General features: G+C 39.9%; 3 protein-coding genes across 4 annotated transcripts in view; 1 reads left to right on the forward strand and 2 right to left on the reverse strand.

Moving 5' to 3' along the window:
* Positions 1-1,230: 1,230 nt before the first annotated feature.
* On the reverse strand, positions 1,231-5,553 carry agt (angiotensinogen). Its single transcript, XM_030748277.1, has 7 exons — positions 5,412-5,553; positions 3,814-4,269; positions 3,310-3,676; positions 2,667-2,791; positions 2,422-2,570; positions 2,031-2,187; positions 1,231-1,936 (listed from the first exon to the last, which is right to left on the reverse strand). The coding sequence occupies exons 2-7, from the start codon at positions 4,228-4,230 to the stop codon at positions 1,760-1,762; spliced, it is 1,392 nt and encodes a 463-aa protein (XP_030604137.1). The 5' UTR covers positions 4,231-4,269; positions 5,412-5,553; the 3' UTR covers positions 1,231-1,759.
* An 11,455-nt stretch (positions 5,554-17,008) lies between these two features.
* cuzd1.1 (CUB and zona pellucida-like domains 1, tandem duplicate 1) lies at positions 17,009-20,274 on the forward strand. The gene is made up of 11 exons (XM_030748629.1): positions 17,009-17,072; positions 17,609-17,641; positions 17,732-17,830; positions 17,935-17,970; positions 18,055-18,196; positions 18,362-18,567; positions 18,894-19,069; positions 19,151-19,381; positions 19,462-19,622; positions 19,905-20,149; positions 20,234-20,274. The coding sequence occupies exons 1-11, from the start codon at positions 17,009-17,011 to the stop codon at positions 20,272-20,274; spliced, it is 1,434 nt and encodes a 477-aa protein (XP_030604489.1).
* A 243-nt stretch (positions 20,275-20,517) lies between these two features.
* The window catches only part of ikzf5 (IKAROS family zinc finger 5), a 96,433-nt gene continuing 90,073 nt past the window's right edge, over positions 20,518-26,877 (reverse strand). Inside the window, exons 1-4 of one of the 2 annotated variants that reach the window (XM_030748509.1) lie at positions 25,306-25,733; positions 24,958-25,124; positions 23,487-23,660; positions 20,518-23,395 (exon numbers count right to left, since the gene is read on the reverse strand). In XM_030748509.1, the coding sequence (XP_030604369.1) occupies positions 22,431-23,395; positions 23,487-23,660; positions 24,958-25,090 (1,272 nt within the window). In that variant the 5' untranslated portion in view covers positions 25,091-25,124; positions 25,306-25,733 and the 3' untranslated portion in view covers positions 20,518-22,430. Of the gene's footprint in view, positions 23,396-23,486; positions 23,661-24,957; positions 25,125-25,305; positions 25,734-26,877 lie in introns of those variants that run through there. The other variant, XM_030748510.1, reaches the window with a different exon arrangement.

Genomic DNA, 26,877 nt, shown 5'->3' on the forward strand with positions numbered 1-26,877 from the left:
CTTGAAGCAGATGACCACACCAGGTGCCACTCCTGTTACCTAAAAGCAGGAAACTGAGGCTTCCATTTACATAGGATCACCAAATAGAAGACAATAGAAGATTGGGAAAACCTTGCCTAGTCTGATGAGTCTCAATTTCTGCTGCAGGATTCAGATAGGGTCAGAATTTGGCATAAATAACATGAAAGCGTGGACCCATCCTGCCTTGTATCAAGGGTTCAGCCTGGTGATGGTGAAATGGTGTGGAGTATATTTTTTTCTGACACGCCTTGACCCCTGAGTACAAACTCAGCATCGTTTAAACACCACTGCCTACCAGAGTATTGTTGCTCACCACGTCCATCTCTTTGTGACCACAGTGTACCCATCTTCTGATGGCTGCTTCCACCAAGATATCACACCATGTAGCAAAGTTTAAATCATGTCAATACCAGTTTCTTGAGCATTCCTCAGAGGACTATTTCCATGGTCCATATTGACATGGTGGCACCTTGTTGACTCTGTGCCATGAAGGCAGTTCTGAAAGCAAAAAGGGGGTCCAACCAGGTGTTAGTATTGTGCAGCTAACGAAGTGTCCGCTGACAGAGGCAATGTTAACACTGCATACATATTTATCCTCAGGAATGCCAATAAAGCTGCAGGACCATGAATGTTTTATAAACAATTTGTTTTTGAATAACTTAAATCAGGTTTCAGGAACTCGCTGCCAGCATTCAGTAATTCTGCTGTGCATATTTCTGAATTATTTCACTCATTATCTAATGGATGTATTTTCTAAAATATTTATGTGTAAGAAGTAATAATAGTAAATATGGCTAATGCAGTGACCACATTTTCAACCAGCCATCATAATATCTTAGTTACATTGGTGATTGGAATTGTCTGTTTCTGTAATTGGATTTGTATTAAATGTTAATTTTAGTTACAAAGTTATAATGATGGTAAGAGAGACTTATTCTTAATATAATATTCATTTTATGCACAGAATATATACGAAACACAAGACTTTAGAAAACAATGAGAATGTTAGTACATGATTTTTTTAAGTGAAGCTTTAACCTTTGACTCTAGCTTTGATGATTCCCAGAGTAAGGGTCTAACTATTCTGTATCTCCAAAGTATTCCTGCTGTCAGGACAGGCTCGACTTTCCTGACCTGTTTAGCCGATGGCTGTTTCTACAAGTCTCATATGAAAAATGAAAACGCTGACTAAAAACAGTTGGACTTTGCTTGCATTTGGAAACATGTTTTATTTCAGCAATAACAAATCATAACAAACAAAAATACACTCTTAGTCACAATATGTTCATCATAGGCAGTTGTGGTTGCTGGACCTGCTGTAATCTGCTGGAAAAAAAACTACATAGAACTGTTATAATAAATTTTAAAAAAAAAAAAAAAAAGAATTAGGATTTTAACATGATGCTTGAAAACAACTTAAAGTAACATGTTTTCATAAATACTGCAAATGAGTTCCACATGACTCCTATGTGTGCGGATGTTGTGAAAGATATAAGTAACACTTAAATATTCTTAGGTCCTTGTTCAGTGAGGGTGTGCTTAATTCCTCACGTACTGTATGTGAGAATTATTTCAGAAGGAAAACAAATGTGTGATTTAAACAGAATGTCTGTGGCGTGATAGATTTCCTGCAGAAATGAAAGCTGTAGATGATAAAGTACATTGTAAAGAAATGGGCTTGGTATGTGGGAAATTTTTCATGTCAGGGAGGTTTGTTCATTTTAAGCACTATTTATCATTAGAGCGTAGGATTTATGATCTTGCCCAGCAGAAGGATGGCATTAGAATTTCCTTCTATAACAGAGAAGAAGAAAGGCTTGTTCATGGACAGCTTCAGAGGGATGCCCTCTTCCTGTGTCTTGTCCTGAGTTTCTGCTCCTTCCTCTGACATCTCAAACAGCACATTGTCGATGGCCTAAGAGGAAGCAGGAAGATCTATTAATGTCTCATAAATACATGGTGAGTGATTTTTTTTTTTATACTATGACAAGCTGAGCACTCTGGCTAACCTTATTTATGGTGAAGGGTTTGGTGTTGCTGACTTGACTGAACTCTGCCTGGGAGCTCAGCAGATCGGCCTCAGCTGTGGGATACAAGGTAGTCAGTATGTCACGCCAATCAGTCGCAGAAGACATGGAGAACTTGGGGAGTGACAGCTCCAGGAGCCTGGAAAAGGGAGCCAGAATTTATAATAATGAGATTGTTTTTTTGGTTTAGTTTTTTTTAACTATTGTATGTGACCCTAAAAATCTGCAGCTTTGTTATTTAGAGCTTTTGAGTTGAAAACAGTATATAGACACAAAATTTCTGAGTTTACAAAGATTTTCTGAATTAAAAAGAATTATAACTGAGATCAAAGGTTATTCTAGGTCTACTATTTTAATAAAGTTCAATAGTCACCCTTCCTGAAGGTTTTGGTGCCAGTCAAATATGACATCGGTACGCAGCTTTGACTCTACATCACTGAGGTTAACGCCTTTGTGAGGTAAGACCAGCAACATGTAGAGCTGTTTGCTCAGAGGAAGCTTCACAATGTTGCAACCCCACGCCTTCAAAATAACAACAAAAATATCAGAGCCAAGCCACTAAGATTTTAACAAAGTAACATTATTAAACTTGTTTCTTAAATATACATAAAGATTTACCTCATCATTGAAGTAGTGGTACTGACCCGTGTGGGTCATTAGTGGAGTCATTACTGTGGTTGTTTCATTCACATGAAACTCCTGCAAGGAGGTCTTCTCCGGTTGGAAAGCTTTCTTCCAGTTTCCTAAACAGGCAAAACCAAAGAACACAGATTATAATTTTCTTAATACAATAAAGCTTTTTTTTTTTTTTTTTTTGCTGTAGGGGATTTAAAGCAACAGTCTGAGGAAAGAAAAGGCTCCACAATAATATGGCAGTGGATCAGTAGGGTGAACAGGCTGTGACTGGGGCTTGCATTGTCTATATTCTGGGGCTCTGCATGAACCCTGTATGACACAATATCTCTCTATGGGACCATCAGCATTGTTATTTGTGGAATTTTAGCATCATGGTCAATACAAAATGTCACATAAAAGTGTTTTTGACTGGTAGTTTCAGACCATATGTTAACTATATTCAGAATTAATAGCAGATATGATTTGAAATCAACAGTATCGATCTGCAAAATGTTATATCTTCACTGATTAGTGCTATACATATTGTACTGGGGTTTAGAAGTTGGTTTAACCTAACATAAAGCTAGTTTTGACTTTTAATTATGAATGTCAGCCTGTGTATTGTGTATAGTCAACAGAGACAGACCTTGGAACCTGAAGGAGGTGATCAACAGTAGGTCACTGGTGGCATTCAGATCTTTAAAGATGTTCTTCACCTTTCCATCTGATGTCTTCTCTACAAAGCTGTTGACCAGCTGCTCTGCCGCTTGAGGTTTGGAGAAGTCCACGCCTCGGATAAATGACTTGTCTGAGAAGTCCTGTGTGCCTTGAATAAAGTCCTCGGACAGCTGAGCATCCTGACGAGTGAAGGCCCAGACCTGGGTAGTGATTTTGTCTTTGGGCCCATCATCCACAAGAGAATTAATGCCCTGCAGGGTCTTAAGAACTTTGCGTCCATCTATTAAGGACACACAATCCTTCCCATCAGTACCCCTACTCAGGCCTAGTAGATCCTGGAACAAAAGAAGTGAATTGAGGTTGTTTACTTCCTTGTAGAGTGAAATTACAAGACATAATCAGATTTATGGTCAGAAACAGCCTTGGCTAAGCAGGTTCTACTTCTACAGTGACAGCAAAAATAAATAAATACCTGGAATGAGCGTGCTGTTTTCTTGGAGGCTCCCCGGTGGAGGATAGTAAGTGATCCAAAGGTGTTGACTGGAGAGAGGAGGATGTTAGTGCTGTGCTGGTTTCTGCTCATAGCCTCGTACATCCTTAGGCCCAGCCCATTTAACAGCCCTGCTAGAACCATTGTCCTCTCTGTGATGTTTTGTCTCCGTACATCCACATTTGATGGATCCCCATGGTCTGGTGTCAAGACTTCATTGTCAAGGGGGGCCACAGGAAGTGTTTCCAGAGGCCTAATGCTGGGAACCTGTAGGGTCTCACAGCTGACATTCTCAACAGCAAAAAGACTGAAGGGGTGAACGTAGACACGGTTAGCTTGGCTTCCTGAGAGGCAGCAGTATAGCAGGAGGACCAGAAGAGGTGACCACAGTCTGTACATTTTACCTTTGGTTGGAAGTTGCCCTAAAAGAAGTTCTCTCTGTTGGTGGGGAGACAGATATTTTTAGTTCAACCTCAATCACCTCAAGTATTATCTGTATCAGCCTAGCTTGGAGAGCACTGAGGTTTAAGCCTTCTGGGAATGTTACATGACTATTTGGATGTCTTGCGTCCCAAATCAGCCTGAATCTGGTTTTCAATCTGTACGTGACTGACTGGCATGAACTTCTGGACGTAGAACCTGCATGTCAGAGACTGACTGAATTCTCTAAGTGTTTTTTCTCCTGCTGTTCAGTGAGTGAGAGCAGACATTACTCTCAGCAGCAGAGGTTGCATAGATAATGAAGACTCATTTATGAGTATCTGTGTGTGCCTTCACTGACCCACATTAAGATGGGAAATTTGGGATTCCATAAAATTAGTCTTAAGATGGGAGGCACCAACTAAGTGTGCTTAAACAAATTTACTTGTTGAAATTGTTGTCGTAGTTTAAATCAGTCTTGTTATTGTATTTGTGTTATGATAACACTACATTACATTTAGATATTATTAAAACTTTTTTGGGATAGTTTAGATTTTTTTTCTGTGGGTTATTTACTACTCTTATCTAAATTTATCTGACAATTTTCAGTAACACTTTGAAGGATTAGTCTACAAGGCTGTGAAGCAGAGTAACTTTGGTAGGTACACTCGTATGCAAAAATAGGACTTTATCCTTTGACTTGAACATGCAAAAAATGTGGCCTGATGGACCTTTAGTGGGGGCAAACAAACATTAGATTTTCATCTATTAGGACATGTACCACAGGACATGGACTTGGTCCCTGATCAATAAAACAAGTGCACTCAAAATGTCCCTATACACAACCAACCTGTTGTGCACCCGCTGACTATTACAGAGCTAAAAAAAAAAAAAAGGCTACTTAACAATTACTCATGTGTTCTATGAGGCTCCTGAATTTTTACATTTTGAATTTTATCTGTTTCATAAAACTGCAGAAATGAATGTACTACTTAAGTAGATAAGCTTCAATTCAGATGTAATTACAACATTTAAAACATTTAAATATTCTTGCTTTCCAACACATTAACAGGTTGGTTCAATTCCGCACAGGACTCTGAAAAAATCTCTCCTCGTCTTAAACAGTTCAAACTACCACACAACTAAAAAATTGCTCTTACCAGATGGCTCTGCTGTTGCTGCTGCTGAATGAGGTGCTGAGTGGGGTCCTGACTCCTCTGCACCCTTACTTTAACCCAGCTGGCCAGCTGTGTGCTCCCACTCTGGTTACTAATTAACCAAAATATCACTGAGTCATTCAGGGGCTCTGCTGTCACGACTCACATCTTGCTTTATACAGGCAGAGCTTAAACTATAGTTAAATAGGTCTGACTTGGGGGACCACCCAGTGCCCCTCTATATGATGACTTTAGGAGAATAATGCAACCAAATCCTGAATGGGGTGAAAAGGAGAGATCAACTCTGAAAAAGAACAAATCTTGTTTTTGTTTGCCATCTTTCCAGAGTGACTCAGTGAAAATTCACCATATTGCACATAGGTGTGTGTATTCTGTATTGATTACGCATGTTCTTTGGATTTTTGCTCAACGTGGGGGTCAAACAAGAATCAAGTAAACAATTCTCAAATTCTGATTAAACCCTGAGATTTTTTTTTAAGAATAATGAGATTTCCTTGTTTTTCTTTTCATTTTACTCTTATTTTCCTGTGCTACTAATCTTAATCATCACTCTCTCTTCATATTACATTATTCATTCCCGGTTGCTGCAAATTTCCTGTTTATTAAACTTTCATAATAATGCTCACAAAGCCACTTTAAGTGAGCGAATACTAACTCTGCAGACATCTCAGTAACAACTGAATGAGTCTTAAGGATGTTACCGGTGGATTTATGAGTATAAAAACCCAATCTGTTCTGGGAAAAGAGCAAACACTTTTCAAATGTTCAAATAGTTCTTTATGAGGAAAAGTGCGTCATGTTTTATATAATTGACAACTGTGATTATAGAGCAGAAAGTTTGTCACACTCACACCTGATTCAATAGGACATGGCACACTGTATTTTCTCACCAGAAAGTGAAACATTATCAGGTCAATTGTTTTACACTCCTGCCTTTATCTTTAACAAACATTGTTACAAGAATAATAACTGAGGGGAAGAGAAACTTTATTTTACCTTTCACAGTATGTAAGGTTGACAGGATTGTTGCATCTGTTATTATTGTTAAACTAATAGAAAATTTCAGGCCATTTTGTTAATGGCTGCCCAGAGTTTCAATAATCTGGTTTCACCAATTCACTAATAGAGCAAAGACAGCGACAATAAGATGAACTCTTGTGAGCAAGAATTTGGCAACAGTTGGAAGGGAAAAACTCCTGTTTCACAACAAGACACCTCCCGCAAAACCAGGTTCAGAGAGGTTCAGAGCCATCTGCTGGTTCAGGGTCACCTGATCCAGTCCTAAATATGAACTTTATCATAAAGGGAAGTTTTAAGTCTAATCTTAAAAATAGAGAAGATGTCTCTCTCCCAAGTCTGAACTGGGAGCTGGTTCCACAAATGAGGGGCCTGAAAGCTGAAGGCTCTGCCTCCCATTCTACATAGAAACCATAGGAACCACAAGTGAGCCTGCAGTGTAAGAGCAAAGTGCTCTGTTGGGTTAATATGATAGTAAGATATGATGAGGCCTGATCATTTAAGACTTTTTATGTGAGGAGAAGGATGTTAAATTCAACTCCATATTTAACAGGGAACAAATGAAGAGAAGCCAGTTAGGGAAAAATATGATCTCTCTTCTCATCCCTGTTGGTGCTCTTGCTGCAGCATTTTGAATTAACTCGAGGCTTTTTAGGGAACTTTTGGAACAACCTGATGATAATTAATTACAATAGCCCAGCCTAGAAGTAATGAATATATGAACTAATTTTTCTGCATCTCTCTGAGACAGGATATTTCTAATTTTAAAGATATTGCACAGATTTAACAAAGCAATCCTATATATTTGTTTAATGTGTGCATTACATTACAGTTTTATTTTATGGGGGTTCCGGAGCCTATCTCAGCTGTCATCAGGCAAGAGGGATGCATCTTGGACAGGCCACCAGATGTTCTTTTCAAAACCCTTTTAATAACCCAGGACATTCTTTCTGTGAAGTGTTACTGAAGTACCACACCACTCTGCTCATAGACAATCAATATTAATAATTACAGTTCACAAACTGAACTATATTTAAATAGACAAAATTTTGCACTCCAGCTGTGATGAGGTGTAATGTGTGTGTCTGGCGGCGGCCAAGGGCGGACCAATCCCAGCTACCAAGGCTGGCTAGTGGGACATGGAACGCCACCTCTCCGATGGGGAAGGAGCCGGAGGTAGTGCATGAAGTTGAGAGATATCAGCTAGATATAGTCGCGTTTACCTCAATGCACGGCCTGGGCTCTGGAACCAGTCTCCTGGAAAGGGGCTGGATTGTGATCCAGTCTGTAGTTGTCTTTGGTGAGAGGTGGCAGGCTGGGGTGGGTATCCTTGAATCCCCTTGGATTGCTGCCTATGCCCTGGAGTTTTTACTGGTGGATAAGAGGGTTGTTTCCCTGTCCATTCGGGCCACAGAACGGCTCCTGACTGTCTTTTGTGCTTATGTCCCAAACGACAGTTGAAAGTACCCAGCCTTCTTGGAGTTGCTGGGTGGGGTGCTCAAGGCTGTTGTCCAACTGGGGCACTTCAATGCTCATGTGGGTGACAACAGTGCGACCTGGAGGGGCATGATTGGGAGGAACGGTCTGCCTGGTCTGAACCCAAGTGGCGTTCTGTTATTGGACTTCTGTGCAAACCACAGTTTGTCCATAACAAACTCCATGTTTGAACATAAGGATGTCCATAAGTGCACGTGGCACCAGCACACCCTAAGTCGCAGGTCGATGATCAATTTTGTAATTGTATCATCAGATCTGCGGCCTTATGTTCTGGACACTTGGGTGAACGGAGGAGCTGAGCTATCAACTGATCACCACCTGGTGGTGAATTGGATAAGGTGGTGGGGAGGATGCTGGACAGATCGGACACACCTAAACATACAGTGAGGGAGAACTGGGAATGCCTGTCAGATGCCCCAGTCCGCAAGATCTTCAATTTCCACATCCAGCAGAACTTCAACAGCAGTGGTGGTTGGTGCCTGCCGTCATAGTAATTCCCGAACCAGATGGTAGACACCAGAGGTGAAGGGAGCCATCAATGTGAAGAAGTTCTATTTGGCTTGGTTACCCTGTGGGAGGCAGCTGATGGATATCGGCAGGCCAAGCAGAGTTTGAGCAGTGGTTGAAGCAAAAACTCGGGTGTGGGAGGAGTTCGGTGAGACCCTGGGAAAACACTTTCAGACTACCTCAAAGCAATTCTGGCTAACTGTCAGGTGTCTCAGGAGGGGAAAGTGGTGCTGCTGCTGACTTCAACTGAGGATATATTTGGGTGGTTTAAGGAATACTTTGAGGACCTCTTTAATCGACACGTCTTCTGTAGTGGAATCAGGGTCTGGGGATGAGGGTGACAACTTGCCCATCAATGGGGGTGAGCTCACTGAGGTAGTTAAACAACTCCTTGGTAGCTGGGATCTGGGATGGTGACTCTGGATTGGCAGACTGCGGTGGTAATTCCCATCTTCAAGAAGGGGGACTGGAGGGTGTGCTCCAACTATAGGGGGATCACAATCCTCAGCCTCCCCGGGAAGGCCTATGCCAGGGTGCTGGAAAGGAGAGTTTGTCCTTTAGTCAAACCTCAGATTCAGGAGGAATCTGAAAAACTATGTGGTTTTTGTCCTGGCTATGAAATGCTGGACCAGCTCTTTATCCTCTTAAGGATATTCGAATGTGTGTGGGAGTTAGCCCATCCAGTCTACGTGTGTTTTGTGGACTCGTTGAAGGCATTCAACCATGCACCTCAGAGTATCCTGTGTGAGGTGCTGCCGGAGTATGGGGTGTCTGGCCCATTGTTACGAGCCATTCAGTCCTTGTACAACTGCAGCAAAAGCTTGGTCCACATTGCTGGCAATAAGTTGGACTTGTTTCCGGTGGGTGTTGTACTCCACCGGGGCTATCCTCAGTTCCTGATTCTGTTCATAATTTTTATGGACAGAATTTTTAGGTGTAGCCAAGTGGTCCACCTTGGACCACACTCACCTTCCGCCTTGGTGGCCTCAGAATCTCATCTCTGCTTTTTTGCAGATGATGTGGTCCTGTTGGTTTCATCAACTGGTGGCTTCCAGCTCACACTGAATGTGAAGCGGTGGGTATGAAAATTAGCCCCTCTAAGTCTGAGGCCATGGTTCTCAGCCAGAAAAGGGTGGAGTGCCCACTCCGGGTCAGGGATGAGTTGCTGCTCCAACTGGAGGAGTTTAACTATCTTGGGGTCTTGTTCATGAGTTAGGGAAGAGGGAAACAGGAGATTGACAGATGGTTTGGGGCCACAACTGCAGTGTTGCAGACACTGTACAGGTCCATTGTGGTGAAGAGAGAGCTGAGTGTAAAAGCAAAACTGTCAATTTACCGGTCAATCTATGCCCCCCTAACCTCATCTATGGTTAAGGGCTTCGGGTAGTGACCGACACAATGAGATTGCGGATACAAGAGGCGGAAATGAGCTTTCTCCAAAGGGAGGCTGGCCTATCCTTTAGAGATAGGGTGAAGAGTGCAATCATTCAAGAGAGGCTAAGAGTAGAGCTACTACTCCCCCACATTGAAAGGTGCCAGTTGAGGTGGTTCGGGCCTCTGACTAGGATGCCTAGTGTATAGGAGTGTTCTGGGCATGTCCTACTGGGACAGCTTTAATCCCTTAAGCTCTATTTAAAATTTTCATTTTAAATCTTCAAATTTAATCAGCTCAGCAGCAAAACTGGAACACTAAAATAACTGGCTCAATTGAGGCAGTTTCATTCTGAAATGAAATACAAGTCCTTATTATCAACACTTAGGAGTGACATATGAAAAATTCCAGCTAATACTGACCATTTCCTTCCTCTGAATCAAACCTGTGTAGCAGCCTTATAACAATGATCTGGTAAACACTAATGTTATTGAAGTTGTTCTAAAACAGTCTTCACAGAATAAGAAAACCTTCAAAAAAATGGCAGTGAGGCCTCCAGAATGAGACTAAAGGCTTATAAACTTTGGTTTATTTGTATTTCTCATACTTGAACATAAATTGAAAACCAAAAATGCATTTAAATTGTAGTTTTTATTAGGCTGAATTTTTTTTTAAGTGTGCAGCTGAGGCGACAGTATTCAAGCTAATCAGAGATCAGCCACTTTTCAGGATCAGTGCTTTTTTTTTTTTATTATCAGCTCATTTGTAAATTCCCAAAAACCCTCATGAAGTTCTGCTGTATATCTTAAGCAAATACATTAAAACATATCCTGAAACTAGAGTGGACAATGTTTGCACACTATTATAGTTAACCAAGTGTGTGTTTCTCATGTACAGGATTAATGAGTAATCTCACTCACCATTTGGTGATATCAGTAATTTTATAGGTGGTAAAAGAAAGTCTCTGAGTCATATAAGTGAGTATATAAGCTGTGATCTTCAGCATCTCTGGCAGGTTGGGAGGTGAATGAATTCACCATGTGGACTTTCTTGATCCTTTGCGATATGCTCATCACAGCTGGAGTGCAAGGTACTGTCCATTCTTTTCTTATTAATGTGTTTTTTACTCTTTGGATTTTCCAGCACGTGTGTGTGTGTGTGTGTGTGTGTGTGTGTGTGTGTGTGTGTGTGTGTGTGTGTGTGTGTGTGTGTGTGTGTGTGTGTGTGTGTGTGTGTATATATATATTTCATTTAACTTTTTGGCTTGTCAGGGCTGTGACATCTGTATTGTAAAATTTCTGTTATCTTTATATCATATTCCATCAGGTGTTGATAGCTTCCAAACAACATGGTTTCCGGAACCATCACCAGTTTATCAAGGTATAAACACAAATATAAAATACCTAATGTCATCATAGTTTGGTTCTTAAAGTCTGTGGAACATGCCTTATCCTGCCCATCTGAGGGCTTGATATCATTACTTACATTTGTTTACTTGTAAAACTGCATAAACTCATCTTTCTGTCATCATAATTTTTCCATTATTTTTTAAAATGTTTTTTATGATTCTGTTTCTTCAGACTGTGGTGGTTACCTGTATAGCAGCAGTGGCACTTTTCACAGCCCCAACTATCCAAGCCTGTATCCAAGCAATTCAGACTGTGTGTGGTACATCAGACCAGGCAGTTCCATTATTCAGCTGGAGTTGTCTGATGTAAAGTAAGCAAACATTTTCCACATGTAGGATGTACTTTCACATCACTCAGTACTTTGGCTGTATTATGGTGGTTTTAATTTAAAGCTGTGATCTTGTTTTGTGTTAATCACAGCACTGAGTGTGGATATGATTACATTTACGTCTATGATGGCTCCAGTACTGGAAGCAGGCTTCTGGGGAAGACATGTGACAATGCTACTTTCTATTCCACTGGTTCTTATCTAACTGTGCGATTCAGGAGTGATAGTACCATAAGCTACTCAGGATTTCAGGCTTATTACAGAGTTGTGTGTAAGTCACTCATTAATATCAGTAAAAGCACACAAACAAGCTAAAAAGGTAAAACTCATAAACCTGAGATTTCACTAATGGGAATTTTTGTCTCTCCGTTATGAAGCTAGAGGTTCCTGCATTAACAACTGTGGCTACCAGGTTGGGTCCTGCTCTTGTTCTTCAAACTGCACATACAGAGGGGACTGTTGTCCAGACTATGAAGGTAAGCAATGCTGAAAAGTAACAAAATTAATTTCCTCAGGGCCTGTTTTTAAAAATAAAGTTTTGAGTAACTTGCACTTTATTTGTGTATTGTATTTTTATGATACTTCTTGGCAGTTCTACAAGCTTTACAGATTATATAACGGAAAGCGGAAAGAGGTATAGAAACTAAGTACACTGAATAATTCACAAATAAGAAAATACACAAGAAGTATTCAAAAAAATGAAAACAACATGAACAGAATTTCTTTTTCTTCATTCTTGACCCAATATTTATTTTATGGCACCTTTCAATTGTGACTCTTTACAGGAGGCTTGACCTACACTAGTATAAATAAAGATCTGCCAATCTAATCTCTTTATCACACAGATCACTGCTCATCCACCTCAGCAACAGAAACACCAGAACCAGCAGAAACAACAGGTACATTAAGAAAATGAAGTACAGGTGCCATGTATTTTTATTTTAAGTAAGCTTGCTATAAAGTAAATGTTGTCTTCCAGATCAGCCCTCATGTCTTTTCAACTGTGGCATGTACCTGGGAAGCTGTTCCTGCAGTAGCTCTTGTGAAAACTATGGCAACTGTTGTCATGACTACTACTGTAAGTATTTTGTCCTTCAAAGCCCAGCAGAAGAAGCCCCTGCTCACTACGATCACAGTTTCTGATGAAAATAATTTTGCCTTGCACCGCAGGTGTGCTGTAACTACAACAGCAAGAGTCTAGCTCTTCTTACGCTTACACAGCCTCACAGTGTCACCTATTAAACACTCAGATTTACTAAAAAAAAAAAACAAGAAAAAGAAGATGAAGATGTTTTGAAAAGTGCTGGAGTTTAATCAGCCTGTTTCTTTCCTTTTCCCGTTTCAGCTTACTGCTCAGCCACAACGGAGCTAGTCACAGGTATAAAAGTCTGCATGAGGAAGCATTTTTAAAGCAGCAGCTCAACCAAATTCATCTTATAGATTTTTGAATACTTGGCTAAGACTTTATCCCTCTCCATTTTTCAGTTTTCCAGTCATGTCGCTACAATTGTGACAGACAGCTGGGAAGCTGTTCATGCATGAGCTCTTGTCAATACTATGGTGACTGTTGCTATGACTACAACGGTAAGTGCCAAGGCTTACATATCAACAATGTTAACAGTCTCTGCAGCCCTCTCTTGCAGGAGCAAACAGTCTGTCAAATTCCAGTATAATGGTTTCCTGAAAATGACACATGACATTGTGTCTTTGTGTTAGAAGGGACATTTTTTTTTTTTCCTTTGGCCTCAAGTGAGATTTATACATCTAGATTTGGAGATACAGTATGTCTGCCGTCTCTTGAATATAATGAAACTAGATGGCATTTCCCTTGTTGTGCTCAAAAAGTCAAGTAAATAAATAAAATAGAAAAAGGAAAAACTCAGCAGTAATGTCTCTTTTCAGAACTCATGACACATGATGTGGGAATTAAAGCCACAAACCTTGTTGTGAGCAGCTTTGTGTAGGAAACATTTTCTTTTTCCACTGTACCACGCCTACCTATGTGTCTAGATCTGCTTTTCCTTCTGCAAAATTATATACTTGGTGGGGGGGGGGGGGGGGGGGGGGGGGGGGGGGGGGGGGGGGGAACAACCAACCATTCACTCATTGATTCTGCTTATCCCAGTGACAGTGGAAGCAGGTTAAGCTGGGTATTCCAAACATCCTTCTCTCCAGCCACACTTTCCAGCTCCTCCTGGGGGATCCCGAGGCATTTCCAGGCCAGATGACAAATATTATCTCTCCAGCAGATACTGGGTCTACTCTTGGGTCTCCTCCCAGTTGAGTGTGCCTGAACACCTCCAAAGGGAGGTGCCTAGGAGGGATGCTAACCAGATGTCTGAACCACCTCAACTGGCTCCGTTTGACATGCAGGACAAAAAACTAAAACAAAGTGTTTATACGTGAAATTGCCCACAACAAGGTTTGTGGACTTTTTTTTTTTTTTTTAAAGAGAAACCTGGTCATGAGTTCTGGAAAGAGACTTTGCTGCTGCCCCAAAAGGTAAGTACCATTTAGTTCCACTATATACTGCACAAAAGGAGGGAGTATCTGCACATCTCCAAAGCTGGGCAACTCAAAGCTGGCAAACCAAACAATCCAGATGGATAAATGGCAACACAGGCTAGAGGAAAATTGTTTTTTTGTTTTTTTTTTAAAAGCTGTCCCTTTAAGACTTCAAAACAAACAAGGACTCATTATATTTCTTGGGAATGGAGAATTTATATATTATGGATTAAAAAAAAACAAAAAAAAAAAAACTAACCTTTTTCTTACTATCAGATTACTGCTCATCAACCACTGCATGGACCCACTTTACAGGTACAAAACTATTAGATACATTTTTGTATCATCAAGAATTTGATATTTAATGCTTAGCCACCTGTTTTTTATAGCTCAGCCCTCATGTCGTTACAACTGTGGATGGGATCAGGGAAGCTGCTCCTGCTCAAGCTCTTGTGAATACTATGGAAACTGCTGCAATGACTACTATTGTAAGTTTCTGTGAAATCAAGAGCATTTAAGGTTCTGCATCTCTCTTGAAGTTGAAGGAATCAGCTTCCTCAGTGTTTATATGAATCAAATTTAAACAGTCGCTGGTTTATGATGTTTATTTCAAAGAAGATAAAATAAAAAGCAAAAACAAACTTTGTTTTTTCTTTCATGTAGCATACTGCCAGTTGACCTCTGAAATGCCCACTACAGGTATGAAAATCTGTCAACTAAAAAATGTAAATGAATAAACAAATATATAAAATATAGCATCAATGACTTAAAGCACTTTCTGACTCTCTGTTGTCACAGAACAGCCTTCATGTAGATACAACTGTGGCTGGAACATGGGGAGCTGCTCCTGCTCGAGCTCTTGTCAGTATTATGGAACCTGCTGCAGTGATTACTACTGTAAGTTTCAAGTCTGTGAAATCAAAAGTATTAACAGGATCTGCATCTCTCTCGAAGCTGAAGGAATCAACTTCCTCAGTGTTTATATGAACTAAATTCTAACAGTTTTGGCTGGTGATCAGGTTTCAGGAGATGACAAATTGAGAGGGGTCAAAGGCAAGTGGGCAGAGTTACCTTCTTCAGGTTATAAAATGATGCACCTGCTCTTTCTCTCTGCATCTTTGTTTCTCTCTTTCCTTTTCTTTTTCTCTTCTTCTTTCTCGATGTATGTGTGTGTATCCTAGTCTTAATTCTGTTGCTGCCCGTGTTTTGGTTTTTGCCTGTGTTTTGTGTAACCAGTATGTCTAATAAAAGCCTGCATTGGAGCCTGCTCATCCCAGTGATTTTTTTTTTTGGAAACTTTGGTTTCAACTGAGTTTTATACAGGATTGAATCCACTTCATTTTGGCCAAAAAGGAACATGGGGATCACAACCCAACACAGTTACTGGTGTGTCATGATGTTTGCTTCGAAGAAGAGATGAAAACAAAAACAAACTTCTTTGTTTTTTCTTTCATGTAGCATACTGCCCATCGACCACTGAAATGCCCACTACAGGTATGAAAATCTGTCAACTAAAAAAGTAAACGAATAAATAAATGTATAAAATATAGCCTCAATGACCCAAACACTTTCTGACTCTCTGTTGTCACAGAACAGCCTTCATGTAGATACAACTGTGGTTGGAACATGGGGAGCTGCTCCTGCTCGAGCTCTTGTGAATACTATGGAACCTGCTGCAGTGATTACTACTGTAAGTTTCAAGTCTGTGAAATCAAAAGTATTAACAGGATCTGCATCTCTCTCGAAGCTGAAGGAATCAACTTCCTCAGTCTTTATATGAACTAAATTCTAACAGTTTTGGGAAATTTTTTTATTACTGGTATTTACAGCTATTATTTGGATATCATTTATTGAAAATTATAATGGTCACATACACTGAATTAATGAACACTGTATGCTCTAGATTAGTAGAATAAAACTGAGCCCTGTTATATCCACTCTCATTTATGTTTAGGGCCTCAGTCTCATCTGGGTACATTTTGGTTCACATGACATTGTATCACCTTTGTTAGACTTTCCGATTATTTCAAGAGTGTGGGCCCCCTGAAGTTGGGTTCTGCAGACCCACCTATGATTGTGTAATATGAAGTAGTGAGGGGATAAATTCTAGATAAGTGGATATTGCCCAAAAAGTGTTTTTATAGTAGAGGTTTTAGTTGGAAGAAACTCCATCATTATGATATCTGCCAGAGTTGTTGTAAACCATTGGGTACTCTGGTGATGTGTGTTTTTAAGGCACGTGAAAGAGGAGCTGATTAGTAGAGCCCAAAGGTGATTGGTTGGTGATCAGGTTCCAGGAGACGACACTTTATGCAAATTGAGAGGGGTCAAAGGCAAGTGGGCAGAGTTACCGTCTTCAGGTTATAAAATGATGCACCTGCTCTTTCTCTCTGCTCTTCCTGTCTCTGCATCTTTCTGTTTCTTTGTTTGTCTCTTTCCTTTTCTCTTCTACTTTCTCCTTTCTCTGTGTGTGTGTGTGTGTGTGTGTGTATCCTAGTCTTAATTCTGTTGCTGCCCGTGTTTTGGTTTTTGCCTGTGTTTTGTGTAACCAGTATGTCTAATAAAAGCCTGCATTGGAGCCTGCTCATCCCAGTGATTTTTTTTTTTTTGGAAACTCTGGTTTCAACTGAGTTTTATACAGGATTGAATCCACTTCATTTTGGCCAAAAAGGAACATGGGGATCACAACCCAACACAGTTACTGGTGTGTCATGATGTTTGCTTCAAGAAGAGATGAAAACAAAAACAAACTTCTTTGTTTTTTCTTTCATGTAGCATACTGCCCATCGGCCACTGAAATGCCCACTACAGGTATGAAAATCTGTCAACTAAAAAATGTAAATGAATAAACAAATGTATAAAATATAGCCTCAATGACTCAAACACTTTCTGACTCTCTGTTGTCACAGAACAGCCTTCATGTAGATACAACTGTGGTTGGAACATGGGGAGCTGCTCCTGCTCGAGCTCTTGTGAATACTATGGAACCTGCTGCAGTGATTACTACTGTAAGTAAAGCCCAGAAGAGAAAGCCATTGCAAATGGTGATCACAGTTCATGCTCAGCAGTATATTCTAAATCCACTATCCCAGTATTATTCAATGGAAAAAACAAATGAAAGAAAGGAAATAATAAATGATCATTCAAAATCTTCAACAGAAATTGCTGACAATATGTAAGTTGGTGTAATGTTGCATATTTTCAGACATTTGTCCTAAGACACAAAAATGCGACAGACACAGAAATAGCAGCCAGTCACTGCTTAAAGTGGTTGTGAATAATGGACTGTTTTGAAATATGCAAATATATAAACACCTGCAGTTTTTAACAGGAGGATTTGTATGACAGACAGATGTCAAAAACTTGTAGTTTTTTTCATTTAGACATGTGCAATGTCACTCTTACTGGTGCGCTACTGGCTGAATGGTAAGACTATGGACAGGAAGATGTTTTTTTTTTTTACAGTAACAGAATGAACAGTAGGTGTATCAAAACACTGTTTGTACATAAAGGAAACTGCCATTATTTTATTCTCTTCTCCTAGTTTACTGCCAGTCTACTGTTGAGCCTACTACAGGTATGAAAACCTCAACGACCTCGAGCAAAACCAGACATCATTAAAGCCTCTGGCAAGAAAGCTAAGTGAAATGATTCTCGTGTCCCTCAGTTCAACCCTCATGTCGTTACAACTGTGGCAGTTCCCTGGGAAGCTGTTCCTGCTCAAGCTCATGTGAATACTATGGCAACTGTTGTCAAGACTACTACTGTGGGTATCCTGTCATGCAAACTCAACATACGTTAATCATTAAGTATTTAAAAAAAAAAAAAAAAAAAAGTAGCCAATAAAATTTTTTTTCCATCTTTAAACAGCCTACTGCTTAGTCACAACTGAGGAGCCAGGCACAGGTAGGATCCTCAATGTGCAAAATTAGTCTGGAGCAGTTTTGTTCATTGCAGTGACACTTGTGTCATCTTATCCACATTCAACAGGGTCATGTGGAGGCAATCTGTTTGGCTCCGGCAGTTTCTCCAGCCCCAACTATCCCAACTACTATAATGACAATATCTACTGCGTCTGGCAGCTCACGGCTGCATACAACCAAAGAATCTTTCTGCAATTCACATTCCTGCAGTAAGTAAATAGAAAAAAATGAGCAGCCTTATTAGGTGAAATACAGAGAACAATGATATAGACCTTCTATAAAGAAATACAGATTCATAATTATGTTTCAACTTTTGCTTCAGTAAGTCAACAATCGGAATAACTAACAGCTTTTATCATCTTTTAAAAAAACAGATTGGAAAACTGCTGCTCCTGCGACTACATTGCAATCTATGATGGGCCATATGTTAATTCACCATATTTGGGCAAAGTGTGCAACAACAGTCTGACCTCTTTCTTCTCCTCTTCCAACTACATGACTGTGGTCTTCCAGACTGATGGTTCAGTGGTTGGTCGAGGGTTCAGTGCTGAGTTCATGAGCGCTTTGAAACCAAACTCAGGTACATTTACTAGGAAATAAAAATCAGGCTATTTTGGTCTCTGCTTCTTTGATTATACCTTTTTTTCTCTCATTTAAAGAGTCTCTTGATTCTTGAACTGTTACTATAGTTCATCCTGAGGAGGACATGCATATCTATACCAATTTTCATACGTATAGTGGCTTTTTCTTCAGGGTAGCATGGATGTCTGTCCAACTTTTGTTGCAATCAGTCCAATAATTATTACAGTAAGGACCAAAATGGGGAACCAACCGACCCTATAGTAATCTTGCACCTATAGTAATTCAGGCTGCTATAATGATCTTGTTAACACCATGCTATCTCAGGTCGAGTGGACTGCTCCTCGGAAAACATGAACATTGTGATTGAGAGATCTTACCTGAACTCTGTGGGTTATGATGGTTACAGTCTGTACCTGAATGACCCACACTGCAGACCCCAGGTTTCCACATACCAGGTGGTCTTCAGTTTCCCCCTCAACACTTGTGGCAACATAAGAGAGGTAGGAACCCTCAAACCTTCTAAAAAAAAACATTAACATCATGCAGTGTTTTCTAATAGGCCTAATATTATCTTCTTCCAGTTTGACAATGGCAGAATTGTGTACACCAACAGTATTCGTGCCTACACCTCCAGCTATGGAGAGATCACACGCCAGTCTAACTTTAAGATGAACATCAAATGCCAAATGGAGCAAGACTCAGTATCTCAGATTTTTTATCTTGCCCGTGAAGTAGAAAACACCACCATAACAGGCACAGGCAGATACAATACCAGCATGGCTTTCTACACATCCAGCAGCTTCTACTATAAGGTGTGTTCAGGTGGTAAAGGTTTGACTACAGAGAAAATTCTTGTTAACATATGATGCTGATACTTTTCTTTCACACTTAGGTGACTGACTTTCCTTATGAGGTAACACTCAACCAGAACTTGTTTATCAAAGTGGACATGGGGCATGGTGACAGCAGTCTGGTCCTCTTTATCGATACCTGTGTGGCCTCACCGTCACCCTTTGATTTCCAGTCAAGACCTTACTACTTGGTTCGCAATGGGTAAGATAATGTGTGCCTTGCTTATTGGCACCCACAGGCCAGATTTGTAACTAACTGCGCTGGGATTCGTGTTGAGATTGCCGAAACTTCCAGTTAAAATAACAGAAGAAAGTAAATAACTGTAATTTTGTATAATGTTGAAATATCTGTAACTTGTACTCAAGCTATAGTTACTTTACAGATTATGATTTTAAAATGATGATCTTGTAATTATTTTTCCTAGGGGGTGGGGGTCAAACAATAATGCATATATTTTCATTAACATCTCTGCTTCATCCTCAGATGTCCAATAGATAACACCTACTATGCCTACACTACTGGCTCCCACCCGTATGCTCGTTTCACATTTAAGGCCTTCCAGTTCTTGCAGGCCACAAACCACGTGTACCTCCAGTGCAAGGTCCTGATATGCCCAGCCTCGGACTACAACTCCCGCTGCCGTCGTGGCTGCAACAAGCGAATGGGCAGAGATGTGGGGTTAGGACATGAGAGCGAAACTCTGGTTGTGGGTCCCATTCAGCTCAAAGGTCAGTATGCATTTGTAATTGGTTTTCAATATTCATGCTAATAGAAAGAAAAGTGATCAGATATTTTACTTTTCTCTTTGCTAGACAAAAAGGAAGAGGAGACTGATGAGCAGAAAGAGACTTAACTTCTATGCATCTACTTCTACTCATCTTCCCCATGTCTTCACTCAAACACTGAATAATACTCACCGCTTCTTTTTTCCTTTTCTTACATGAATAAAGGCATCATCAAAAGACAATCTGTTTTTTGTACTTCATTATGTCAAACCTAACTCCCCACAATAATGTGATTGCAGTTAATCTTTGTTCTTGAGGACAAAACAGATGGGGAAAAAAAAGATGAGATGTACCACAACTCAGTTAGAAAACACTTTACTTATAAATTAGTCAGATTTAATCCATCTCACAATGATTTGCCATCCCAGAAGGATGTCACCGCCAGAAGGCTTAAACATTCACGATTACCTATGAACCTACGACACAATGAGAGAACATAAGGCAGTCATTACTGGATGCCCCCATTACTGGTAAGTAAGGTAACAAGGAGGTGGTCCTAAAAACAGATAACTATGTTCTTCACACGTGTTGCTAAGCAACAGACAACAGTACTCAAGACACAGGACAATCTTGCTAAAGGAGCAGTCTCAACTGCAGCACGGTTTTGCTTGACACTGAACATCTATCCAACCATTCAGAATACAATACTCAGTAAATATTCAGAAAAGCACTGGGATCAATATGATGGACATCTTAGTGTGTCATCACAGAGGCTAAAACGTGGCAACCCAGTGCTACGTGGCCATTCTGAATGTGTTCCCATGAGACACAAGACTTTGTGATTCTCTCCTAAACATGGAGATACTGAATATTAAAGTGACTTCATACAATATTGAAAGGTCAGAAAGTGGCATGATGCAATTAAAAGGATACACAAAACCCTTTTTTATCAAATTAAGTGAAGCAACCATGATGGAAGTCAAGGAAGGGCACTGTACGGAGGAACTTTAAAACAACACAACTTCAATAATGGTCTAGTTTGACAACTTAGCTGGCTGACCAAAACCCTCTGATACACAGTTTGGCCAGGTTTTACTGTCAATGCCATCTTTATAGTACAGCTGGCACTGATTCTCAAGTTTGTTAGCAGCATTCATGTAGCAGAATTTTGGCAAAAAAAAATAAAAAAATCATTGCTACCATAAAAAAAACTACAATGGCCAAACTTTTTTCCTAAGGTTCTGGGTCTGAAGAGACTAGTGTAATAATATATATTCATCTTCAAAGTAACAGTCCTTTTTAACTTGGACACACAAGAAAGTGACTATGTCAGGCACTGCAAAGAAATTGTAATAATGCACCAAGCGCTGAAATAATTTCAACAAGGCGGCTTAGGTAAGATACCTCAAGGCCAACAGTTTCACGCCTGAGTTAGTAATATTAGAGCAATACTTGGTTAAAGCTCCAGGAGTATTGAGAATTTATTTGTGTGGAGTTTCCTTTTTACTACTTTATATTGTTCTAAATGGACACTCTGTTAATGCCATTTTGATATTCTAGTAGAACCGCCATCCTTCACTTTCTGGACAAGCAAGCTAAAGTTATGTGATACTGTGTTTATGGAGATTTCAGTCAATTTTCAGTCAGTACAACAAAAACATTGCATTAGGAAACTAATCATGTATCTTCTCCTGAGCAGTGATTTGTCCACGATTCAGTTGTTCCATTTCCAAATGTCTATATGCAACATTATACGACTTTCTAAGATAATTTACAAAAAAATGTTGGATTGCAGCTTTTAGCAGTCACTGGTTTTCATATAACTTGTAGAAAAGATCTGAACAGGTTACCAGCTACAAGATTTTCTATTCTTAGGGGAAGAGCCAACATATGTACTGCAGTCTATTTTTGAGCAAGGCATTTTTCTTTTTCAAATCAATACTGTGAATTTAGTAGCCTTATATGTTCAATAACTTTTCTTAGCTTGACTATGTTGTGAAGTTTGGTTCTAGATCTATGATAACAGATGAATGCCACTGCCACCACCGTCACAAATAAATTCTCAACCTGTCAAAAACACTGATCATCTTATTAATACACTTGAATGGGCACCTTCAACTATACAAATTGAATCTGAATCTTGATATTTTCCTGTGTAAGTACAACTTTCAAAGACAAGGCTACATAAAGGCCAAATGAAAGATAAATAAATAATATTACTATAGAAATAATAAAACAAAGCAATCCATTAAAAGTTCTTTTTAATCTTTTCCTCATTCATCCATTACTTGTGTTGCCCGCGCGCAAAGTGGCAGGCAAAGTCGTACTTGCTCTTGCACTTGTGGCCACAGATGTTGCACTGGAATGGGTTCTCGTAGCCATGGCAGCCCATGTGGATGGTGTAAAGGATGTTGTCAGGGAAGTAGATATCACAGTGCTGGCAGTGATGCAGCATGTGGGGGTCCTGAAGAGGGGCAGACAGGCCGGGAGCTGGCGTACTGGGCTGGCTGTTGGAGATACTAGGGGTGCTGGTGCGCCCACTGTGCTCACTGCACGGTCCCGCTCCAGGACTGCAATTACTGTGAGGTGGAGCCCGGGGCTCTGGGGTGATTGGAGATGAGGAAGAAGCATGAGCCATACTGGCTGTGACAGCCACGGGAGCCGTGGCAGGGTGTGGATGCTGAATGAGGAATGGCTTCTCATCAATGATAGACTCTGCTCCTGGAGACATGGAAGGCTGAGTCTGGGCCTGGGACTCCGAAGGGAGGCTGGCCAGCTGGCCTGCCAGAGTAGACAATTGGTTCAGGGGGTTATCCACAACCATATCATGGTGATGGTGATTTTGGTTTGCAGACAGGCCATCCTCGCCTGCTCGACTTTGATTATCATAGGTTTCCTGACGTAAGTGGGGCAGCTCATGTGAAAAGTCGTTCACATTGTCAGCCTTGTGCACCACCATAGAGGGAGGGCTGAAATTGATAAGGAGCCGGCGGCCATAGCCCAAAGAGCTGGCTTTTTTCTGTAAAACACTCAGCATCTTCTTATGGGAAAGTGAGCGGGCGCCTTTCATTGGCAGGAGTTTGTGACGTCTCCGGCGATGGTGTGACAAGTTGCTACGATCGCTGCAGCGGAAGGAGCACAGCTCACACTTGTAAGGCTTCTCGCCTGTGTGCGATCGCATGTGGGCCTCCAGGTGACGCTCATAGGCCGAAGCAAACGGGCAGAGGTGGCAACGGTGAGGTTTCTCTCCTGTTCAATTAAAAAAAATGTAAAAAATAATAAGCTGAACACCAAAATCTAATCAGTCTTACCCCCTGAAGAGTAACTACCACACGCTTACCTGTGTGAATTCGGATGTGCTCAATGAGTCGTGCTGTGCCTCTTGTGGCATAGTTGCAGTAGCGGCACTTGAGCTTGCCATCATAGGTCCTCTCGAAACCATCTACCAGGATCCCTGAGCTGTCCTCCAATGACATGTCGACTGAGGGGTGATCCAGTCCATTCTGACTGCAGTCTGCAGGAACATTGACAGGATTTTTAACATGGGACAAAAACCCCCCAAAAGTCATGAAGAATATCAGCAGTCTAATGCAAATGGAACAAAATTCCAGATGACACTCTGAAAAAAATCATTTTGTTAAATATATGCTAAATTTTTTATTTTTGAAACTCACTTTGTAAATACGCACATTGCCCACATTTAAAATATATAAAGAGGCATTAAAATGCAACAATATAGCATTGCCATATATATGTAACAGTTTTTGCAACACTCATGTCAGGAGTCAGCATGCCGATTGCCTGATCCCTGCTTTCCTGCAGCAGTCGTGGCATTAGGGTTTGGGTTGGGGTCTTATAACAGACTACTAATTGCACCTTATGCACAGAGTAAATTTGTCTTGCAAGACTACTGGCATGAAATGAGCTACTAATCCCTTTTCATTGCTCTTCATTGTTTGCTATATTTACTTATATATATGAAAAATTTTACATTGGTACTTGAGTTTTTAATACCTCTTAGTGTATTTAACTTGAATGTAACTTAACTTGAATTGTGAGAGTTCTCCAGGGGAGTAGGTTTTGAAATATTAGGTAGAGTAGGTCTCGAAAATGAAAAATATGCATATATTTATATTTAAAATGATCTTCTCAGATATAAATAGAGCCCCATCTGGAAACTCCAGAATTTTGTTCTATTAAGACTGGACTATATATGGATTTTTTTTTGTTTTCATGATACAATGTGTCATATTTTTTTTCAATGAAATTAGCATTTTATCCACCCTTCTGACTAAATATTTCATGTTAAAAAATATTCTAAATGTTTTACTTTGAATTATTGTGAAATTCAACTATACACTATTCAGAAATTGTCACTAGCTGTCTTTTGAAATGTGAAGTTTTTTTAAAATTAGTTTGTGCTCAACACGACTTTTTCCACAACTAGCCAATACACATTTTTGATAGTATCTGTACCAAATTACACATCCTGATTCACTTTCATTGTAACATTTCAGGCTTTTATCTTTAATAGTTTTTTTTTTTTTTTTTTAATATATTCATGTTCAGCCTCAGATTTAAAGTGAGCTCTTTTTTTTAAAAAAAAGAAAAAAAAATCTTTAAAAGTATTTGATGAATGAAATTAAAATTTCCCACCAATAATTATATATATGAAAACTTTAGACCATAACATTTTCAAGCAAATCTGAGATGGTCGAGCAGGCCCACGGTGATTTGAGACTCACCCTGTATCAAACTTGAGCAAAACCATACAACATTCAACGAGCATTACAAAAACTGCTTATTTTTACCTGCTGGCAGCTCATCCGCTTCCTTAACGCCGCTGACAGAACCTGATATCATGTTGACATGTTGAGTCTGCTGGCTCAGATACTCCTGAAAATCCTTCACAAAGTCCAGCGTGTCCGGTTTTTCCTCCCCCATTGAAAGAAAGTGCGAGTGATGCAAACGTCCAACACTAAAGAGAATTGAGACACGTGTTACTGACCAGCAAAGATGAAGAAATGCGAGGTCAGACCATTAATTTGCTATAATCTAAGTAACCCAATACACAAAAACAACCATATTTGGGGAAAAAAGAAAAGAAAGTCAAAGTATCACCATCATCAGCTAGTGGATTTTAATAGACGCACACCCACCTCCTCAAAGCTCAAACTGCGGGTTAAATGTTTTGACTAGTTTGGTTTAAAATGCTGTTTTGAGGTAATCCAGACACACAGACAAGATAATCCTGGGATAATATGATTGACAAGCAGGATATCGTCGCTTTCCGACGTCTGCTCCGTTTCTCCTATACGCCGCTGCTCATCTTCGCAACGTTGTTACCAAAGCTACGCTACGCTACGTTAGCCGAGAAGCTAACGTTAGCTTATGTGGAAGAAACCATCTTTGTTAACGACTACCCCGAATTTCTGGTCATTATTTACTTTTAACTAGATTGTAAAGAATACTGGAGAGATAAGATATTTTTTTTAATCGAAAAACTAGTAATAATTCACACGAAAACTCAGCCTACTTAATCAAAACAATAGCTCATTTTAAGAGGTTAAAGTTCATTCTGTGTCCGCCGGCAAAATTCGTCCTGCCACAACTAAAATGTACAACGACAGTTCCTAAAAAGGCCCAACAACCATGTTTCATACACATTGTATAGAAACGGCCACGATTGTTTCTTGTCAAGCTATGAGAACTTTTAAACGAATGAACAGCTTACGGTTTGATCTACAAGTCACTTGTGTGTGTGTGTGTATATATATATATATATATATATATATATATATATATATACATATATATATATACATACATACATATATATACATACATACATATATATATACATATATATACATACATACATACGAGCTTGAAAGTACTTGGTATGACCAGCTTTATTCTTCAGCAGAGCCTGAACTCTCTTAGGCAGCTTTCTTGTAATTTCTTGAAGTAGCCTTCAGGAATAGTTCCTCAGGCTTCTTGAAGGAAATTCTAAGCTCTTCTTTGGATGTTGGCTGCTTTTTGTTCCAGTCTCTATCACGATGATCCCACACTGCTTAAACAATGTTGAGGTTCAGGATCTGGGGAGGACAGTCCATGACTGATAGTGTTCCATTGTGTGTTTTTCCATCCAGGTATGCTTTTTCTGTATTGGCAGCATGTTTCGGATCATTGTCATGGTGAAAATGAAGCTGTAGTAAATCAGATACTTTCCAGTTAAAACTCTCATTGTTGTACCTCTCCCCTGACCTCCTCTATACATACTGATGGCTTCTTGACAGTTACTCTTCCACTGAGACCATTTCTGGTGAGGCTTTGTTGAATATGGGATGAATCAGCTGAAGACCAGATGACTCTCTCAGGTCTTGTGTCAAATCATTGCTGGATTTTTTCCCTATTTCTCAAGGACATGACTTTCAGATACAGTTCATCTGCTATACATAGTTAGGCCTGCCGCTTCTTTTTTTTTTTTTAGACCACTTGTTCAGTTTTCTCAGATTTTTTTCAGAACCAACTGCACACCATGATGAGATATGCCAGGTTTTTGCCTAATAGCTCTTTGGCAATCACCTTGCTGGTGTAACAATCCTATTTTATGACTGTCAAACTGTGTTATCTTTGGTATTTTTCATGGATTCAACTAAAGAAGTGGGAGAAAATTATGTGTTTTTGAAACAGGCAAATAGTAACAAAGAGCCTAAAGATGCTATTTA

This window comes from Archocentrus centrarchus, chromosome 15, assembly GCF_007364275.1.
Source record: "Archocentrus centrarchus isolate MPI-CPG fArcCen1 chromosome 15, fArcCen1, whole genome shotgun sequence".
NCBI lineage: Eukaryota > Metazoa > Chordata > Actinopteri > Cichliformes > Cichlidae > Archocentrus > Archocentrus centrarchus.